Genomic DNA, 21,526 nt, shown 5'->3' with positions numbered 1-21,526 from the left:
GGTGAGCCCCGACGGCCAGCTCCGCAAGCAGACAAACCAGAGCCCTGTAAGGCCCGGCGATCCATTGTCTGAGCCCCAGTCCTGTGCGCCCCTGAGTGGAGGCCCTGCCCGACCTGTCCCAGGGAACCTCCTTGTCTTCAGAACTGCTATAATAAGTGGTGTTGCTGACCTAGGAGACTTCAGACTGTCAGCCCTGCCCGGGACCTCGCTGCACAGTTCTGCAAGCCATGCTGCAAGCGGTCACCTGGACCAGGGATTTTTAGATAAGATTCGGAGGTCCCGGGAACCCGGAGCCAACGCCGCCTGTCCTGCTCTGCCGTAGCGGGAAGCAGCAAGTCCAGTCCCGGCTCGCCACAGACTAGTGATGGGGACGGAAACTCTGCTTTTGAGCTGGGGAGCCGCGACACTGCTGGCGCTCGCGGCTATGCCCGGAGTTCTGGCCGCCAACAGCAGCGGTAGATGGTGGTGAGTGATCCGAGGTCAAGGGACTCTGGAGCTGGGGCTGCTAACCCCACGCTTTCCACTAAAATCTCAAATAAAGGCAGACAGATAGACAGACTTCATAGACATTGCGCATTCTTACACATACGCTCCATTCCTTTGGGGGAAAGAACTCCCAGAGAGTAAGGTTGGGAGAGAGAGAGACTGGGAGACGGAAAAGGGCCTCGGAGCTGTCCAGAGCTGTCCAAAGTTGCTGCCCGAGGCTTGAGGCTTGGGCGGTTATGGCATCCGAGACTCCAGTCTCAGGTCTTCCCTTGCGCTCCTGGCCTCTCAGGAACAACAGATCTCCCAATACTCCTTCTCTTCCTCTATGTTTACTGTTCTCTCTCTCTCTCTCTCTCTCTCTCTCTCTGTCTCTCTCTCTCTCTCTCTCTCTCTCTCTCTCTCTCTCTCTGTCTCTCTCCCCTTTCCCGTTCCCCGTTGCCCTCTCCCTGCTCTCCCACAGCTTCCCTCCACGTAGGACAAACCCGACTGTAGTAAAGGGGTAGGGGGGCGGGTAGTCGCTGTCTACCAAACAGCTCGGATGGTCACAGTGACCCCGAGCTCTTTTAACAGAAAGCCCCTCGAGCTTCACAAGCCTGGTGGTGAATGGATACAAGTCAATCTGCCTTCAGACCCTTGGTTCAATTGAGCTACAGTTAGGGGTTTTCTTTCATCCTGGGTCTCATCTCTCTCTTCTTTAGGGGAGAAAGGGGGACAGAGGGTTTGGCATCTCAGTTTGGGTCTCGATAATTTTGCCACTCAGTCTTTACTGCTCAGTTGGGGTGGTGGTGGAAGAGAATGAACTTATCTTGGGACAGAAACTGACTGGGAACCGAAATGCAAATGCCTCGTTCTTATTGCTGACATTGGGTGTAAGGGAACCTCAGGAACCCAGGCACCTGGATTTTACGGTTATGGTGCTTTCTTCTGCCCTGCTGCAGCCCGGATTTCCTGCAGTAGGGAAGGGGCTGAGGTGTTCTGGTAGATATTTAATACATGTTTGTTGAATGGGATTGGGTAGAGTATCGGGGTGGGGGAGGGAGACAGGGCTCTAAGACCCTAAACTAAGCCTGAGCCCCTGACCTCCATGTCCGACCCCAGGGGCATAGTGAACGTGGCGTCCTCCACCAACCTGCTGACCGACTCAAAGAGCTTGCAATTGGTACTGGAACCAAGTCTGCAGTTGCTTAGCCGCAAGCAGCGGCGGCTAATTCGGCAAAACCCGGGCATCTTGCACAGTGTGAGCGGCGGTCTGCAGAGCGCTGTGAGGGAGTGCAAGTGGCAGTTTAGGAATCGACGCTGGAACTGCCCCACGGCTTCAGGGCCCCACGTTTTCGGCAAGATAGTCAACCGAGGTGCGAGTTGTGAAGTTGGGGGTCTGGGGGGCGGGGAGCGGTGTGGGAGGCAGAGGGAGGAGATTGTGGGAGTGGAGGTAGACAAAGGTCGCACCAAGGGATAGGTAGGTTCCTGCTGCTGCTTTAACCTAAATAAGGTCAACCCTGGGCTAGGAACGTATAGGAGCCTATGCCCCCAGAGGGCATACAGACATACAATCAATCAATCGACAGATGGTGGTTGAGCACTTACTATGTGACTTTTTTTTTTTTGCAAAGTCCTATATTCACTTTTCCCTACCAAGAAAGCTGGCACTAAGGCTTCTGCTCTTGGGAACTAGCTAGCTCTCGGTCACCTCCAGGTTTAGTAGGGGCTGCGCTTCGGGGAGAGATTGGGAGAAGTGTAGGAAATTTGCGTGCCCTTGGGTGGCTACTGAGGGCACTGGATCGACCCATTCTCTCCTACCTACCCCTCTCTTCTTTTCATACCACCTCCTCTTTTCTGGATGAATGTTGGAGAAACTGAGGCAGAAGGGAGCTGTATGCTTGCTATCTACATCTCCAACTACCCTTAGCAACCAAAACGCTTGCTAGATGTCAGCGTGTGGGCGTGCGTCCAGAGGTTTGTGAGGCAAGGAATGTAGGGGACTTAGTATGTGCATGTGTTCAGAATTTCTAGGTTCCAAAAGAAGTTTTCAGTACCTCCTTCCTCCCGGCTAACTCTAACAACACCACCAACCCCAGTGACCCCCATTCCTTTTTCCTCTAATAGGATGCCGAGAGACCGCCTTTATCTTCGCCATCACATCTGCCGGGGTGACACACTCTGTTGCTCGCTCCTGTTCCGAGGGCTCAATAGAATCTTGTACGTGCGACTACCGGCGACGTGGCCCGGGAGGTCCGGACTGGCACTGGGGCGGCTGCAGTGACAACATCGACTTTGGTCGTCTCTTTGGCCGAGAATTTGTGGACTCTGGGGAAAAGGGGAGGGACCTACGTTTCCTCATGAACCTTCACAACAACGAGGCGGGGCGCACGGTAAGGGTGTTCTAGGAGTGTGTGTGGGGGTGCATAATGAAGGGGATAGGAAAGCCATGCTGAGTGCTCAGAACTAGAAAGCCAGAATTCAGATTAGCAAGGATGTGCGTACACTGGAGAGGGGGGCAGTTAGTGTTCCCAGGGTAGCAAGGATATGTGGGAATGGGGGTGTAGGTTAATGTGGGCTTATGGTAGAGAGAAGATTGTAAAACTCCGGGGCCTGGGAAAACTGGGGAGGGGGCTTCTCAAGTGAGTGGGTCAACTGGCCAGGCAACCCAACCCTGGGGAATAAATGGTCAATGAACAGGACGGGAAGGCTTGGGAATCACGGGACCAGAGACTTAGAAGAGAGGAAAGAGAGCATCTAGCCCATTTCCCTCATTTAGATATTTTGACTTGCCTAGTAAGTGGTACACACAGAGCTCAAACCAGACCTTTCGATTCCAAATACAGCTCTTTCCCCGTTACTACGCGCTGCTTCGTGAAAGAACCAGCAGGAAAGAAAGAAAGCAGATAGGGTTCAAAGGTTCAGCCGCTCCGGGCATTCGTGTGGACTTGACTGCCCTAGCAAAGGGCTGTATTTAGCGGAGGTGACAGGATGCTATTAGGGAAGTAGGATGGTCAGGGCAGGCTACAGGAACTGACGACTGTCTCTTTCCCACAGACAGTGTTCTCGGAGATGCGCCAGGAATGCAAGTGCCACGGAATGTCGGGCTCATGCACAGTGCGCACGTGCTGGATGAGATTGCCCACGCTGCGCGCGGTGGGCGACGTGCTGCGGGACCGCTTTGACGGCGCCTCGCGCGTGCTCTACGGCAACAGGGGCAGTAATCGCGCATCCCGCGCGGAGCTACTGCGCCTGGAGCCGGAAGACCCTGCCCACAAGCCGCCCTCACCTCATGACCTTGTGTATTTCGAGAAGTCGCCCAACTTCTGCACCTACAGTGGGCGCATGGGTACAGCGGGCACCACGGGACGCGCCTGCAACAGCTCTTCCCCGGCCCTGGACGGCTGCGAGCTTCTGTGCTGTGGACGAGGCCACCGCACGCGCACGCAGCGCGTCACCGAGCGCTGCAACTGCACCTTCCACTGGTGCTGCCATGTCAGCTGCCGCAACTGCACCCACACGCGAGTGCTGCACGAATGTCTGTGAGGGACGGGGCTTCCCTGCGTAGGAACCTGCGAATCCACAGCCTCCAAGGAGCACTACCCTCTGAACTCTCGCCATGCACTGCAGTCACACACACACGCACACACGCACCCTGGGAAGCCCAGGAACTCCCAGGCCAGAAACCCCTACCCTCATTTCCCATGGTCCATGAATGCCCCCTTTCCACACCTCCCTTTCTCCACAGGCACCCATTTCACCTACCCCATCCACCTATTCTGTCCTTCCCAGTTCAGTCAAGGGAACACAAAATCTCTTGCTTAGGGTGAACCTTAACCCACAATCCCATGATGACAGGTGTACTCTCATAGCTACTTCCCCCAGAGCTTACCCTAGGGGAAATATTCTGCAGCACTGCCCCCTCTCCTTCTGTGAAGTCTTTCGCTCAGGCCCACTCACTCCCAGCACAGAACAAGAGATGATTTCAATTCTTCCAATCCCCTGGGGCATATAGAGGTTAGAGAAGGAAACCCCTACTATCTTTGATAGTGATTCTCTATATTCTCCTTCCCCTTCTAATATTATTTCCTTTCTCTTTTCTGTCTTCCTCCCACCATCTCTCCCTGTTTTGCTTTTTCTCCTCTGGTCCCTTTTACTTTACTGGGTTGTGAAGAGGCCCCAGGTATTGGAAAGCCAGGCAGGCACTGAGACCTAGGACCCAGCCTCAGGCATCAAAGCATGGGAAGTGTCTCCCTCTCCTTACCCCCAACAGGAACAGAAGAGTTCTAGGGGAGAAGGGCAGCTGTGATGATGTGTCTAATGGGGTTAGGGAGACCCAAATGATGTCACCCTCTACCCAGCCTCTGCAATGGGGCCATTGAACAGCTGTAAGTTCTCCCTACTATGTCCCCACCCTCACCCCCTCCCATCCTCCTCCCTAGTCAGTGTGTAAATAATTTGCACTGAGCTGTGGATACAAAGCCGAGGATTTGGTTCTTGTAAATAAAACTATTTATTGTGCTGGGTCCCAGCCTGATCCACAGAACTACCCCTACCTCCAGACTCCATCCCACTCTTTCTCCACTTGCCCTGACCTGTCCCTTCTCTCATTTCTCCTTTATCTCTTCTCAAAGATATCTTTGGCCACAGAAACCAACATTTCTCTTCTGTGTAACCATTGTCAACTCCTCTGTCCCCTGTAGTATATTTTCCTTTGCAGAATAAAATTTCTATTTTTTATCAGTGATATAAATGCTTTTTTTTTTTTGAACATCTCATTGTTGGTGCTAACCCCACTTTTCCTCAGCAAGAATCTTTATGTTTCCAGCAGCTCAAGGGTAAAGGGAGGCTTTAGGAAGGGGTAATATGAACAGACTTGGGCCCTTAGCAGGGAACAGGCCAGATATTTGGGCTCTTTGACCTCCAGTTGACCTTCCTGAGGCCACTAGTGGACCCTCTTCTCCTGTGGAAAGAGCACAATTAGGAAAGTCCCTGGATGTGGTTTGGAGTCTCTCTTCTGTCACTAAATAACCATGTGATCTCAGAAAATCCACTTATCTTCTATGCCTTAATTTCTATTTTAAAACATTATTTTTTATATCATGGAATGATAGGATTCAGAGACAGAAGGAAGCCTAAGATATTATCTAATACAACCTTTTCATTTTGTGGAAGAGGAAACTGAAGTTCAGGGAGGTTAAGAGACTCATGCCAGATTCCACAGGTATGAGCTATCAGAGGCTGTATTCAAACTCAAGTCTCTTGGCTCAACTCTAGTGTCCTTTCCACTAAATCATGATTCCCCACTCTGCTACACTGTCTTCATCTCTACTTACATCATCATTAAATTTCTTCATTGACAAAGTGGAAATCCATTCTACCTGCCCTCATTATCTCACAGGGTTATTTATGAGATCATATATGTAAAAGTGCTTGGAAGTAAAAAATGCAGTACAACTGTCAGGCTTAATTATGATAATGACAGAAGCGAAGCCCCAAGACCCATCTTGTCCTAGTTCCAGCTTCCAGAATATTTTTTAATAGGAAAGGAGTCCCACAGAAGACAGGCAACCTTCCTAGTTAGGTTCCTAACTCCAAAGAGAACACCCACTATGGAGTATGTAAGTCCCAGGAAACTTAATGATGGTGTCCTAGGTCTAAAAGATCAAAACTGAAGGGTAACTATCAAAACTTAAGAAATGAAGGGGATTTAGGAAGGAGAGGGGCAAGGGACCAAATCATAAAATGTAATCTTCACCCAAATGTAATTTTAATCAAACTCATACCACAAATACTGAACACCTTAACCCTGACCCCAACCCAATACTGACTGAAACCAGAACTGTTACCCTAATACTAACCATAACAGTCATTTGACATTCAACAAGTGCCTATTATCCTAATCCTAGACCTAACCAGAACCTTTCCTGGAACCCTGAGCCCTAATCATAACCCTGACTACTTATCTTTTACCAAATTTCCTTTGGTTCTTGTAGGGCAAAAACCTTCAAGTTAAGCATCTAAATTTTTCCTTATGTTCTACCCCATGCACCAGCTAACTTCTTGTTCCCAACCCACAGAGAAAAAGCATGGATTAACTCCAGAGAGGAGGAGGTACTGAGGAATGGGAAATGCAAGGACATGTGGGGACAGTGTCCAGCATAGAGAAGAATGCCCTGGGGAAGAATCCTATATTATTCCTTTCTCAACCTAGGGAGCATCCATATCCTCCTTTGTTGTAACCCCTCAACCTAAGAAGCTTCCATTTCCCTCATAACTACACCTTAGGGGAAGGAGATGAATGGAGATAAAGAAGTTTGAAGACACAGAAGAGGCAATGCAAGAAGCAATACAAACAAAGAGAAGCAATACAAAAGAATGGCCTCGGAAGACATGGGACTCTAGTCCTATTTTGATTTGTAAACAGAGCTACTTTTATCTGCCCAGTGACTACCTCATTGGATTGTTATGGGGCTAAAATGAGACAGCTAGGTGAAAGACATCTGTAAAGCACCCTTCAAATGTTAAGGTCAGATCTTTTCATTTCAAGTTGCTCGTATGGATTCTTCTCGGGAAGCCAGGGAGCAGGTGAGCAGAGCAAGGACAGACAGGCAATAGAGGGCTGCCACTTAGAAAGATAAAATGGGATACTGTGGGGCAGGGGAAAGAGAAAAGGAAGCTTTGCCCAAGTGGAGGAAGGAATCCAAGGAGAAAGCTTGGGTACTCCAGTTTCAACCGGTGCCAGAACCCTTAGAAATGGGCTGGCATTAGTGAATCAAGGGGCGGTGTTGCTACTTGAAAAACTCTAGGATGGGAGGGAGGAAAGGCAGGAAGGAAAGACCTGAGAGCTGGGTGGAGGGGCTGGCATGCAGGAAGTTGTCTGGGGGGCCCAGCATGCTTGTAGTAGCACACGCCTCAGCGTTTGCACCCTGGAAAAACCCTGTCAGTGGGGCTGCAAATATCCTGGGGTTCAGCTCAGTACCTCCCACCTCCCTCAGCACCAGTTAAATCCTGCTCACCAGCCCAGAGGGAGAAAAATAACAAAGAGAGGAGAAAATAAGCTGTTTGGCTGTGGTGTGAGCAGGAATATCCATGCAGAACTGCCCACCACTCACCTTACTCACTCTTTCCACACCCAGACAGGGCGTCCAACTTGAGACAGAGCCCCCCCACACACATGCACATTCACATACACACACACACACACACACACACACGTCTGGGTTAAAAGCAGCATCCGGTGAGAGGCAGGTTATAAATATGCCAGGGGAGCTGCCTTCAAATAGCTCCCTTGTCATTCCCTGAGGAAAGGCCAGGTGTGGGGGTGGTTCCTAGGAAGGGAGAGAGGGTTACCCTACACCCCCAGGCCTAAGAAGGGAGCCAGCATTGAGGAACCAGGTTGGGACTCCCCTGGAGGGCAATAGGGCCCTTTTCCAAGAATCTGTGCAATAAGTTGCATTTTTTTTTTTGCCCTTTTCCATTGAGGGTAGAAACAGCAGGGCCTCTTAGGCTCCTGGACACTTTGCTGCAAATAAGGAGAGATTTTGCCCAGCCTACTGCTAAGTTTCCCATCCTTCAGAAGCCTTGGAGGTCAAAGAGCCTGTCCCAACCAGGCCTGGTGAAATCTTTTAAAGATACAGGCCTGGGGGAAGGCCAATCTTCACATAAAGTCCAGATGACACTTACAGCCAGGTATCTCTCCCTTCATTCCTATTCATACTCTGCCAGACACACATGTATGCTCAGAAATACATACATAGACACATTCATGCATAAATATAAAAACATGTGCATGAATTTCAGACATTGGAAAAATATGACTAAAATATGTATATGTATTATATATATGTATATACATGCAATTATATATATATGTATATATGTATATATATAGATATATATATAGATATAGATATAGATATATACCTACAAGTCCACGTGCACCTAAGCACCCATTCACATAGGAATGTAGCACACAAAGACTCGTTTGGCACTTCCAAATGCTTCTTAGATTTAACCCATTAGCCTGCTGAAAATGGACATAGGACTATACTGGGAAGCAAAACTCCTGGTTTCACCACTGACTGAGTGGAAGACTTGGGGGTGGGACAGTGCTAATTCTTCCTAGACCTCCTCTGGTCTCAGTCAAATGGGGAAAATGTTCCATGCAACTCCCTACCTCTCTGGGGTTCCTGATGTGGGCAGCAGAGGGGGGGCCTTCAGGTGAGGGGATATCATGGACTGGCTGATCCTTGTGATCTGTCTACAGGAGGGCCTAGAGAGACTTTAGCCTCCTATTCCTGCATGGAATTACATGCCCACAAGGTGCCATGCTGAGCAAAAGAGTAGGGGAATGCAACTCCACTCTGGGAGCCCCCAGCTTCCTCCCAGGACCTGTGCCCTCTCCTTCATAGCCCTCCCCCACATTAATCCTCGGAAGTGAGGGGGCGACCCAGGCAGTCCCCTTGGGTTTTATTGTGGTCCTTCACTCTCTCCATCGGCGTCTAATTAACTCCTCCTGCCTCCTGGTTTTGTGTGCCCCCTCCCTTACCCCACCTTGTTGCCCCGCCCCTCCGCTCGTCCAGCTCCCCCCCCAAAGGACATTCCAACCCAGTCGGCCCATCGTGCCAGGGCAACCAGGGCCGGACTTTGGCCTAATCCTCCCGCCGCCTGGCCAGGCTGGGGGACCCCCACTCACCTCCCCATCTCTGGGGACTGCCCGACTCTGCTGTGGCGGAGACACACAATCAGGACAAAGGCACAGGCCCCGGGGGGCTAACTCAGCCTTCACGCCCAGGTTGTGGGGCATTTGGGGAGTTTAATGAATTGTCCATCATGCCTTTCAGGGCTGGCCCGTCAGGCTGGATTAATCTTCGGAGCCCTGGTGGGGTAGGAGACACTAAGCCTGTATTTATTACTCTCCCATTGTCACTAATTGAGGTAATTATCTGTGACTCTGGCCCTGGCCAACAATGCTGCATTCACTCCCCCGACCTCAGATGGGCCTGGCTCTCACTCCCAGATTCCCCCTCCCCATCTCCTGTCTCCCCCAAACCCACCAAGGGCCAATGCAGACCCTAGAGCATCTTGGGAGAATGGACAATATCCCACAATACCCCATATCCATTACTATGGAGAGCTGTCCAGATTCTTGTAAAAGGTAATAGAAAGTAGTGTTGAGGAACCTGAGAGACAAAGATTTTGCTGGCAGAGGCCTTCTAGCCCATTTGGAGGTATGCTTATGAGATCAGTGGTTTTCTATAATCTCTGCACACTTGATTTCTGGGGAGAGTAGCCTTTACATTTAGAGCATCTTCTGATCCTCTCTGAGAATCTGGTATCCTCCAACACCTTAACATGCAGAACATAGACTTTCCCCACTCTCTTCCAAATTTCCGCCTTAATCCATCCTGGACTCCCAAGCCCTCTACTGTAATTTTCAGGGTGACTGGGAGTGGAACCAGGGAAGGAGGAAGGTGGAACAGACATGAAGGTGATATATACTTTCAGGGTATTCAGGGCTTGGGGTTAGCAGACAGCTCAGTGGAAACTACATGAAGTATGGCTTTGGGGAAAGGGCAGCCAGTGGTGCAGTGAATTGGGCAGGAAGAGCTGAGTTCAAATTCAGCCTCAGATACTTATTAGATGTGTGACTCTGGGCAAGTCACTTAACCTCTGTCTGCCTCAGTTTCTTCAGCTGTAAAGAGGAGATAACAACGGCACCTACCTCACATGGCTGTTGTGAGGATCAAATAAGGTAATATTTGTAAAGCCTCTTAGCACAGTGCCTGACATACAGTAGGTGCTTACACCCTTCACCTTCTCCAATGAACCTAAAGATTTCCTACATGTCTGTGTACATGCGGGGACTTCATAGAAAGACGCATGAACCTATAAGGAGACAAGAGGCAGGTCCTGGATGGTACAGATCCCACAAGACAACTTCTGTGGGACAGAGGTTTAGTCCAAGGCTTATTAATCTGCTAGGGAGAAGGCATAGCTACGTGGGTCTGTTTGCAGGAGTATCGATGATGAGCCTCAGGAGAAGTTCCTATCTCTTTGATTGGGTTTGTCTGTCTGTCCCTGTCTACTCCAATTCCAATGAGGCTCCTCATTCTCCAACAGGGAACTGCTGGGAAGTGATATTCCAGGCTGAGATCATCCAATTCAATTATAGCACATGAGGCACAGATGTAAAAATGAAACCAACCATGACCCTAAGCAGCCTGTAGTCGGCTCAGAAGAACAGTCATTTCATTTAAAGACTTTGGGGATCTGAAAGAGTGTTGGGAGCACAAAAGATCTGGGCACCAAGACCTTGCATTCACTACCCGATGCTGTGGGAACAGCTCCTAAGAAGGGGAAGGCAGGTTCTGCCTCCTCTCCTGAAGAGACACAACTAATGTCGCACTCCAGATTCTCCCACAAGTATTGTCTTGATCAAGTTGCCCATCTTCACAATAGCCTTTAGGGGCTTCCCAAACAAAATCAAGTTATCAATAAGGGAGGAAAGGGAGAGAACAAACATTTGTTAAGTGCCTACTGTGTGCCAAACGCAGTTCTAAACACTTTTACAATTATCATCTCATTTGATTCTCAAAGGAAACTGAGGCAGATAGCAGCTAAGTGACTTGGTCAGGGTTGCATAGCTAGCAAATAGGTCACATTTGAACTCAAGTTTTCATGACTCCAGGCCAATCTAGCTCTATCCGGCACTGCATCACTTAGCTGCCTCTAACATGCATTTATTATATACTTACAATGTTCTAGGCAATGTGCTATGTGCTAGGGGTACAAAGAAAGGCAGAGAGTAATCCCTACTGTCAAGGAGGAGGCAATATGCCAACAGCTACACATAAACAAAATTTGTACACGATAAAATGAAGATAATCAACAGGGAAGGCACTAGCACTAAGGGGCATTGGGGAGAGGCTTCCTGCAGAATGTGGGATTTTAGCTCTGGTTTAAAGGAAAGGGAAGCATCAACTTAATCCTTACCAATCCACCTGAGCCCACACTATCTCTCCAACTTTATGATACAATAGACATAGGGTGGGAAGGGAACTCAGAGGTCATCGAGCTCAAACTCTACTCAAATCATGGGGTCCTGTTTATAATATCCCCAGCAAAGGACCTGACAAACTTTTTCTTAAAGGTCACTTTAAGATCACGGAATTAGTCGATGTGGTATAATGTGGTATAATGGAAGGAGTTCTGGATTTAGAGCCAGAGAGCCTTAGTCTGAATCTCAGTTCTGTTATTTACTTTACTGTGACTAGGCCAAACCAGCTAACTTCCATCCTTTAGTTTCCACATTTGCAAAATGAGGGAGTTTTATAATGATTTCTAAGGTTCCTTCTAGCTCTAGGATTCAAATATAGTGTCTACATGTGTTGGGATAGAGATAGAGGAATGAATGGGAAGAACTATCCACTCAGTAAATTTTAAAAGGAATTACTGCCCTCTAGCCCCTCTTCCTTTCTAACTCTGGGACTAACTTTAAGGGGTGAACAAGGAGGTATCTTTCCCCAGCCAAACTTCATCATGGTGGCTGCAATCACAAGGCACACACATGTCTTGCCTAGACAAGCCTGAGCATGGGCCTTAGGCCCCAGGCTGCCTCTTCTGTTTTGTAATAGGTGACCAAATTGTGATCCTGAAATGGATATGTCCAGGTTTAGCACAGTGTCATGAGAGGTTGGGGGCTCCTGGGTCCTTCAGCTGACTGGCAACATGAGAAGAGTTCTTCAACTATAGTGTAGTTGGCGGGGTGTGGGAGTGGGAAACCTGAGGCCTCAAGGCCACATGTAGCCCTTTAGGTTCTCAAGTGTGGCCCTTTGACTGAATCTAAACTTTATAGAACAAATCCCTTTAATAAAAGTATATGTTCTATAAAACTTGGACTCAGTCAAAAGTCCAAACCCAAGGACCTAGAAGGCCATGTGTGGCCCTGAGGCTACAGTTTCCTCACCCCTGAACTACACCCTTCTCTGAGACAGGGGACTAAGCCCTGGCCTGGCTTATCAGAAGATAGGTATTTTCCTTGACTGCATAGAGACAGTGAATGTGAAATGCCAATTCAGCAGTTCCTAAAATGCTTCATATTTTGCTATTTAAGTATCAACCTACCAAGAGAAAATGCCAGTAGTTTCAAGTGACAGCAATTTGTTTAAAAAAAATTGTAATTCTGAACATGACAATCGTGAGCATTTCCATATACACAGATCAGAAGAACAGAATTGTACAAGAAACCCCAAATTTCTATTATGTACAATTTTCATTTTAAAAAGAATATAATAAAGTCAACATGTTAGTTTCAAAGTTATTTTGTTTGTCTTGCTTCTGAATCTCCTTCTATTCTCTTCTGTGCTTTAAAAAAAAACCTGCAAGTACCCCCCTTTTCTTTCTTTTCTTATTTTAGCATCACTTTTACTACTATTCCTTTCCCTCCCAAATCCCCCCCTCTAAGAAAAAAAATTGTAACAAACAAGCTTAATCAAGCAAAATAAATCCATATATTGGCCATATTCAAAAACATGTTTCCCTTTCTTTCCTAGTAGCTTTTAAGTGAGGAGAAAGAAGCAATGCCAGGGGCCTCCAGGTGTGGGGAGACGTAGCAGGGTGAAAGTGGAAGTGTTCTACCAACCACTCGAGTTGATCTTGGTTCTCTATTTGTGTTCACAGCTGTTATATGGGGCCATGAATGCATGATGCCTCTGGGTCTTCTTGTCTGCTGTATTCCATTCTTTTCTCATATTAAGTGAATGAGTATGAGAGAGAGAATGAACCAGGCTGTGAGCTTTGAAAGTTCAAAAGATCCATCAAAAGTCCCATTAACCAACTGGACTCCACAGCATAGTCTACTGGTAGCCCCAGCAGCCAAGCCCTTCCGGCAGTCCAACCCTGAGGAGTGAATGACTTGACGTGGCCTAGCAAAGAATTGACCCAGCAGTCAAGTCATCCATGCCCATCATCTATGCCGCGCTCAAGAATGAACTTCATTGTAATTGAACGTTTTGTAGTAATCACCACTTTAGGTTTGGGTGTTTGTTTGAGAAGCGTGCCATCTTGATTTGGGAGGTTGTATTTTGGTTCTCACTATACCTTCTCATAAATATCTCTTTGTAAAAGATATATGTGTCTGTATGGATGGATCAGTACTAATAAGAGAAATTCAAATGGAAACAACATTGACGTTTTACCTCATACCCATCAAATGGCAAAGATGACAAAATGACAAAAGATGACAAAAAAGCAAAATTACAAGTGTTGGAGGGAAGACAAGCGCACTAATTCTTTTTTTAACTTATTTTTCATTTTTAGTTTACAACACTCAGTTGCACAAGTTTTTGAGTTCCAAATTTTCTCTCCCTCCCTCTCCTCCCCCCTCCCCGACAAGACGGCATGTAATTCGATATAGGTTCTGTACATACCTTCCCATTGAACTTATTTACATAATAGTCCAGTTGTAAAGAAGTATTATAACCAATGGAATGAATCACAAAAAAGAAGAAACAAAACCAAAAAGAAGGAAAAATAAGAGAGCAGATAGTTTGCCTCCATCTGCATTCAGACTCTGTGATTCTTCCTCTGGATGTGCACAGCTTTTTCCATCATGAATCTTTTGGAGCTGTCTCTGAACCTTGCATTGATGAGAAGAGCCAAGTCTATCAAAGTTAGTCCTTACAGGTACCGTGTGCCTGTAATCGTGTTTAATGAGAGCACTCATTCTTGATGGAGGTTGTTGGTGGAGGTGGAAGGTAGGTGCTGTTATTATGCCCACTTTACAATTGGGGAAACTGAGGCAATTAGAAGTTAAGTGACTCATCTGAGGTCACACAATCAACAAGAGTCTAAGGCTGGATTTGAACTCAGGTTTTCCAGACTCCAGGCCCAGCCCTCTTGTCTACTTTGTGATCTAGCTGCCTCAATAGCTAAAATATTATAAAGAAAAACAGCTTTAAAGACTTTAGAAAGCTGATCGATGTCATGCAATGACCAACAACTACTCCACAGGACTATGAAGCATATTATCTATCATTTGACAGAGAGATAATGGTCTCATCACACACACCTTTGGATGTACATATATGTGGTGTATGTATATATACATATATATATATATACATATGCATACATACACACGCCAGTGTTATACTTTTTGTACAAATTGTTCTCTTGGTTCTTCTCACTTTGCATTAGTTTATGCATCATCATGTTTTTCTGAATTCATCCTTTTTGTTATTTCTGATCATCTTATTTGATGGGTATCTCATGATTTCTTTGTTTTTTGAAACAGCAAAAATCACTGCTATGAATATTGGTCAATTTCCTACTTATCTGATCTCTTTAAGGGTATATGCTTAGTACTGATATTGCTGGGTCAAAGGTCATGCGCAGTTTAGTCACTTTGGGGGTACAGTTCCAAATTGTTTTCCCGAATGGCTGGATATAGCTCCACCAACAGTGCATTAGTGTTCTTATCCTCTCACAATTATCATTTTCCTTTTTTCTCATCTTTGCCACTCTGACAGGTGTGAGGTGGAATGTCAGGGCTGTTTTAATTTTAATTTCTCTTATCAATATTGAGTTGTAGCATTTTTTCATGTGGTTGTTGAAATCAATGATTTCTTCCTTTGAGAATTGCCTATTCATATTCTTTGACCATTTATCCGTTGGGTGGTGGTTCTTGTTCTTATATATTTGAATCCATTCCTTATATATCTAGGTTATCAGACCTTTATGAGATCTTGCTGCCAAGACTTCCCCCCACCTCCACCCAGGTAATGGCTTTCCTTCACATTTTAATTGCATTGATTCTATTAGTGCAAAAGCTTTTCAGTTCTTTTAAAAAATGTTTTTTATTTAAAGTTTTGAGTTCCAAATTCTATCCCTTTCTGAGACGGTAAGCAATCAGACATAAGTTATACATGTGCAATTATGTAAAACATTTCCATATTAGTCATTTTATACAAGAAGACGCAAATAAAAAAGTGAAAGAACATGAAACATAGCACACTTCAGTCTATATTCAAGCTTTTCAGTTTCAAGTGATCAAAATTGTCCATTTTATGTTCTCTATCTTGTTTGTTCATTTGTTCAAGATTTCCTTTCCTATCAATAGTCATGAAAGGTGACTTCCTTGTTCCTTGAATTTGTTTATAATATGACCTTTGATATCTAGGCCATGTATCCATTTGAAGTTTATGATGTGGGAGGTTGGTCTAGATCTCATTTCTGTGAGACTGATTTCCAGATCTATCAACACTCTTATTTCTATTTTCATTTACTTCTGTACGCCATACATATATGTATATATATATATACATATACATATGTATATATATATATATATATACACACACACACACACATATATATGACTTTTCTTCCTCCCTCCCTCTCTTTCTTTCTTTTCTTCATACATAGAAAGTCAGCCAAAGCCAGGAAAACCAAAGTCCTGTCTCTGACCCATACTGGCCTGATGACCCCATCACTTAACCTTTCTGTGCTCCAGAGCAACTCTGTGAGTCTAAAAGTAGCAGAGAAGGTGCTGACCTGTGCTAGTGGAGGAAATTATCTCACCTAGGGATTTTCAATGCCAATTAAATAATAGGGCCGATCTCCCACCAAAATTATTCTGATGATTACTGCTTTATAATATAGTTTAATATTTGGTACTGCTAATCCCCTTTATTTCCAACTTTTTTCACTCCTTTCCCTTAGATTCTTGACTTTTTGTTCCCCCATCTAGATGAATATTTTTTCCAACTCTATAAAGTAATTCTTTAATAGTTTGATAGGGATAAAAGTGAATAGGCAAGTTAATTTAGGTAGTGTTGTCATTTTTATTATATTGGCACAATCCAACCATGAACAATTAATCTCTCTCCAACTATCTTTATTTCTATAAATTAAAGGGAGGCAGTGAGCCAAGTCTAATATAGGTGCAAGTGTCTGCCTTCCTAAGATGCTCTTGATTCAGAAATCCTCTCTTGATTGCTTAGCCACTGGACTGATTTTCTCTGAAATTACTGAAGAGGGGTTGTCAGCTCATTTGGTCAGCCAATCATCTACTTCCTTCTTGATCCACTCAAAGAGGTTCACATCTTATAAAGAAATCATAGGTTATAACCAATTATATTTACACATTTAAAAATTAATCATTGCATTAATTACATTACATTACTTGAAGGAGGTGTGTGGAATACTTCTTTTTATAAATGTCTTGTAGTTTTATTCACATGGTTCCTTCACATATCTTGGTCAGTAGACACTCAAATATGTCATAAGTTATGTGTCTGTAGTTACTTCAAATGGAAGTTTTCTTTCCATCTCTTTCTGTTGGGTTTTGTTGATAACATATAGGAAAGTTGATGATGCATGTAAGTTAATTTTATATCCTGATTTTTTGCTGACGTTATTAATTGTTTAAATTAATTTTAGTTGTATCTCTAGAGTTCTCTAAATAGGCCACCATATTATCTGTAAAAATCAACAATTTAGTTTCTTTTTTGCCAATGCTTATTCAATTAATTTCTTTTTCCTGTCCTGTTGCTATAGCTATCTCAAATAATAGTGGTGATGATGGGCATCATTTTTGGACAGGTGTCTAGTATTTCTTTATGTAATGTTGGCTCGAAGTTTTAGATATATACAGTTTACAATATTAAAGAAAAATTCATTCTTGTGCTTTTTAATGTTGACTTAAAAACATAAATGGGCATTGTATTTCGTAAAAAAATGTTTTTAAGTATCCATAAACATAATATGTAATTTTATTGATTTCAATATTAATATAGTCTATTAAATTTATAGTTTTACTAATATTAAGCCAACCCTGCACTCCTAATCTAAATACAAACTTGTAATAATGAATATTTTTATTATGTTTCTATGAGCTCTGTCAATATTTCATTTAATATTTTTGTAACCATTCAGGATGTTGGTCTATAGTTTTCTTTATCTCTTTCTACTTTTGGCATCAAGATAATATTTGTATTACAGAAATAATATGGTAGGATTTCTTCTTTTTCCATCCTGGCAAACAGCTTATATTATGTCAAAAATAGTTATTTTTTAATATTAGAATTCACTTGCATATCTATCTACATCAGGATTTTTTCTTTTGGAAGTTCATTTATGGTTTGTCTAATTTCTTTTTCTGAGATGAGGCAATTTAATTTCTCTACCTCTTGTTCTGTTAATCTTAATATTTTATATCTTTGTAAATATTAATCCATTTCATTAATCCAATCCATTTATTTATTTTTGTGAATTCTCTTAAATTTTTGATACAGGCATTTTAGTTTTCCTCTCTTTTAAAATAAGAGTAGCTTGTGGTTTATATGTTTTATTAGTTTATTTTAAAACAGTTAAATAGATTTTTACTTTCAATTGTTTAACCTCTTCATTAATTTTCAGAACCGTTTTTTATGTATTAGAGATTTTGATTTGTTACTCTTCTATTCTTTTTTAAGTGCATGTCTAATTCATTGGTTTGTTCTTTCTTTGATCCAAATATTTTTCCCTGTATTTCAATTAGCTCTTACTTTAAATACTTAGATGCCTTGCCATTCAACTATATATATTAAATATCAATGCATTAATATTATTTCTTGTCTATGCTGCCTAGCTGGGCAGCTAAGTGGTGCAATGGATAGAGTTCTGGGCCTGGCCTCGGGAAGACTCATCTTCCTGAGTTCAAATCTGGCCTCAGAATCTTACTAGCTATGTGACCCTGGCCAAGTCACAAAACCCTGTTTGCCTCATTTTCTTCATCTGCAAATGATCTGGAGAAGGAAATGGCAAACCACTCTAGTATCTCTGCCAGGAAAACCCAAAATGGGTTACAAAGGGTCAGGCATGATTGAAAAAGACTCAACAACAAAATGGTGCCTTTAAGTATAATGTACTTTCCCTATTTACCTCTTGTAATAGTTTTGCTTTTCAATGTTGCCTTGTCTGAGGCTATGATCATCTCCGATTTTTTTTAAGTTCTCATGAAACATAACAAATTCTCCTTACATGCTTATTTTTTTTAACTCTGTGTAAATCTTTATGGTTGAAGTGTCTTTCTTGTAAACAACATATTATCACGTTATGCTTTCTAGATCTTCCATTTTATGGATAAGTTTATCTCATTCACATTTGTAGTAATGATGGTTAAATATGTATTTCTGTCTATTCTGTTCTCTTGTACTTTTTCTTGTCTTGGTTTCCATGTCCCCATCTTTATAAAAGAGATAGCAACAAAAGCGGAGTGAACTATATACATACATACACACATACATACATACATATGAACATACATATATACATACATACACATATACAGAGGGGGCAAGGGGAGAATAATTAGAAAGATTGGCTTCCATCCCAGTACTCATTTTCTTTTACCCTTGCCCAGGCTCTGAAGACTGGTTCTTACCCTTTCTTTTTCCCCCCTCTTAATTCATCCTTCACAATTCACCCTCCAAAGCTGAAGTTTGTTTCTTCCCCATTACTGTCCTACCTCTTTAATCCTCTTCTCCCTTCTTCCTGTCCCTACCTGTTTCCCTGTTGAATTTAATGCATTTCTATACCAAACTTTCTCTCTCTCTGTTGCTCTCTCTCTTTCTCTCTCTCTCTCTCTCTCTCTCTCTCTCTCTCTCTCTCTCTCTCTCTCTCTATCTTTCTCTCTGTCTCTCTCTCCATATATACATATACATATATATGTATATACATACATATATATGTAAGTCCTTGTCTGGTTCAGATAAAAGTTTCATTCATATGATGCTCCTTACTACTACTCCTTCTTCAGTGTTTGTAATTTCCTCTTACTGGGCACCCAGTTATGAAAAATAATAAATTCATCTCTTCTTTCTACTTTCTCCCCCAGAGTATTCTTTTTCCCTTTCCTGGAGGTAGCTAGGTGGTACATAGAATAGAATAGAGTACTGGACCTGAAGTCAAGAAGACCAGAGTTCAAATGTAGCCTCAGAGACTTATTAGCTGTGTGACTCTCAGCAAGTCACCTAACCTCTGCCTCAGTTTCTTCAACTGTAAATTGGGGATAACAATAGCACCTACCTCACAGGGCTGATCAAATGAGACAATATTTGCAAAAGCATTTAGCACATTGCCTGGCACATAGTAGGTGCTTATTAAATGCTTATTTCCTCCCTCTCCTTCCATTTCCTTTCTTCTTTTACTACCATCCTTTGCTTGTTGCGTTTAATTCTGTCTGTGATCTTTAAAGACATGAAGTTTTTAAAAGAGCACATGATTCCTCTTCCCCATTAGAATATCTTTCATTATCATCATCATATAACCTCCTTTGTTTACTCAGACATATTTATCTTTCTAGGTTTTTCTAGACTTCTTTTTTTGGGGAATTTCAAAGTTTCTACTCCACTCTAGTCTTTTCATTAGGAATGCTTGAAAGTACTCTGTTCTATGCAGATTGAAGCATACTATTTTATCTCTTTTTTTCTTTCCTGTGGTTTTTCCCTTTTGTTCTGATTCTTCTTTCACTAATGTGGAAACATGTTTAATATTATTGTACATGTATAGCCTATATCAGATTGCATGCCATCTTGGGAAGGGAAGCAGGAAGGGAGGAATTTAGAACTCAAAATCTTATAAAAGCAAATGTTGAAAACTAAAAATTAGTAAATAATTAATTTTTTAAATTCTGTTAAAAATTCATTTTCCCCCCATGTAGCATTACATTGAATTTTACAGGAAAATTATTCTTGGTTATAAACCTTGATTTTTTGCCTTTTTCAATATATCTTTTACTTTGCAAGATCTCTTCTCCTTTATAATAGTAGCTGCCAAGTTCTGTGTGACCTTGACTATGGTACTCTGGTGCTTGAATTCTTTTGTTACGGTTGATTGCAGTATTTTTCTTTGATCTGGAAGTTCCAGATTTTGGCTATGATGTTCTTGGGAGTTTTCTTTTTTTTCAGGAGGTAGCTGGTAAATTCATTTTGCTCTTATGGAGCTTATAGATCTGGGCAGTTTTCATTTAAGATTTCTTGAACTATAGTGTCCAGGCATTTTTTGGCAATGGTCTTAAATCTGCTGATTCTAAAATTATTCTTGAACTGTTGTCCAGGTTATTTTTTTGGTCTATTTTGGCTGCTGGTTTTTTCTTAAATTTGTATTTTGGAGACTGAGTTTCCCGTTCTCACCTAGGATGAAAATGCAGTGGCCACTCATGGACCCTATTTCACTAGTGGTCAGCATGGGACCTTTGACTTGCTCCATTTCCAACCTGAGGCAGTTTTCCCCTGCTTAGGCAGCCTCATGGTCCCTGGCTTTTGCCCACTGCAGCTCAGAACTACTCAACTCAAGTGATTCACCAACTTCACCCTCCCATGATAACAGGAATCATAGATTTGTGCCAACATATGTTGCTTGGCTCAGGTTAGCTGGTTTTTTGCATGTAGAAGTTTTGTATTTTCTTTAAAAAATCTTTTAATCTTGTTCCAATATTTCTTGAGGTCTCATGGAATTGTTGGTTTCTGTTTCATCCATTCTAATTTTTGGGGAGTCAATTTCTTGAGTAAATTTTAGCACTTTCTAATCCAAGCTATTAATCTTCCTTCTAAGTCTACCCTGCATAGCTTTCATTTCATTTGAAATTACATTTTGTAGCTCTTATTTCATTTCTTCCATAAACTTTTGTCCTTGAGAACAAGCCATTTTCTTCTGTAACACTCTATCTGTAGTTGCTTTAGTTACTCTCTTCTTCTGAGTTTTCCTTTTGGATGATTCTTGACACATATTTCTTCTTAGTATTCACTGTCTCCTTCTGTTACTCAGATCTCAAGCCTGAGTTCTATCCCCTCCCATTCTCTTAGATGAGGTAGTTAAGCTGTTTGGTCCTGTCCTATCTTTCCTGGGTGGGTCTGAACTCAGAATGCTGGCAGGCTTTAGTGTCCCTGGACAGAGCTTGTGGTTGGCTGTCTCTGATCAGGGCACTGAGTGTTCTGTTTTGTTCTGTTCTGTTCTGTTCCACCTTGACCTTTCTTGATTAGGGTGCTAGTACTCTCTCTCTCTCTCTCTCTCTCTC

The 21,526-nt window shown here is 43.3% G+C and overlaps 1 protein-coding gene across 1 annotated transcript; it reads left to right on the top strand.

The window, feature by feature from the left end:
- Positions 1-364: 364 nt before the first annotated feature.
- On the top strand, positions 365-4,008 carry WNT1 (Wnt family member 1). The gene is made up of 4 exons (XM_036758673.1): positions 365-465; positions 1,585-1,838; positions 2,590-2,855; positions 3,520-4,008. Exons 1-4 carry the CDS (start codon positions 365-367, stop codon positions 4,006-4,008), a joined length of 1,110 nt encoding a protein of 369 aa, XP_036614568.1.
- Positions 4,009-21,526: the final 17,518 nt, after the last annotated feature.

Source organism: Trichosurus vulpecula, chromosome 5, assembly GCF_011100635.1.
Source record: "Trichosurus vulpecula isolate mTriVul1 chromosome 5, mTriVul1.pri, whole genome shotgun sequence".
NCBI lineage: Eukaryota > Metazoa > Chordata > Mammalia > Diprotodontia > Phalangeridae > Trichosurus > Trichosurus vulpecula.
This window is presented reverse-complemented; position numbering and strand designations above follow the sequence as displayed.

Excerpts from the sequence above, each read along its gene's own strand:
- WNT1 (XM_036758673.1), top strand. The coding sequence starts at position 365 with ATGGGGACGGAAACTCTGCTTTTGAGCTGGGGAGCCGCGACACTGCTG. Across the intron at positions 466-1,584 it reads AACAGCAGCGGTAGATGGTG|GGGCATAGTGAACGTGGCGT; the intron begins GTGAGTGATCCG and ends GTCCGACCCCAG. Across the intron at positions 1,839-2,589 it reads CGGCAAGATAGTCAACCGAG|GATGCCGAGAGACCGCCTTT; the intron begins GTGCGAGTTGTG and ends TTCCTCTAATAG.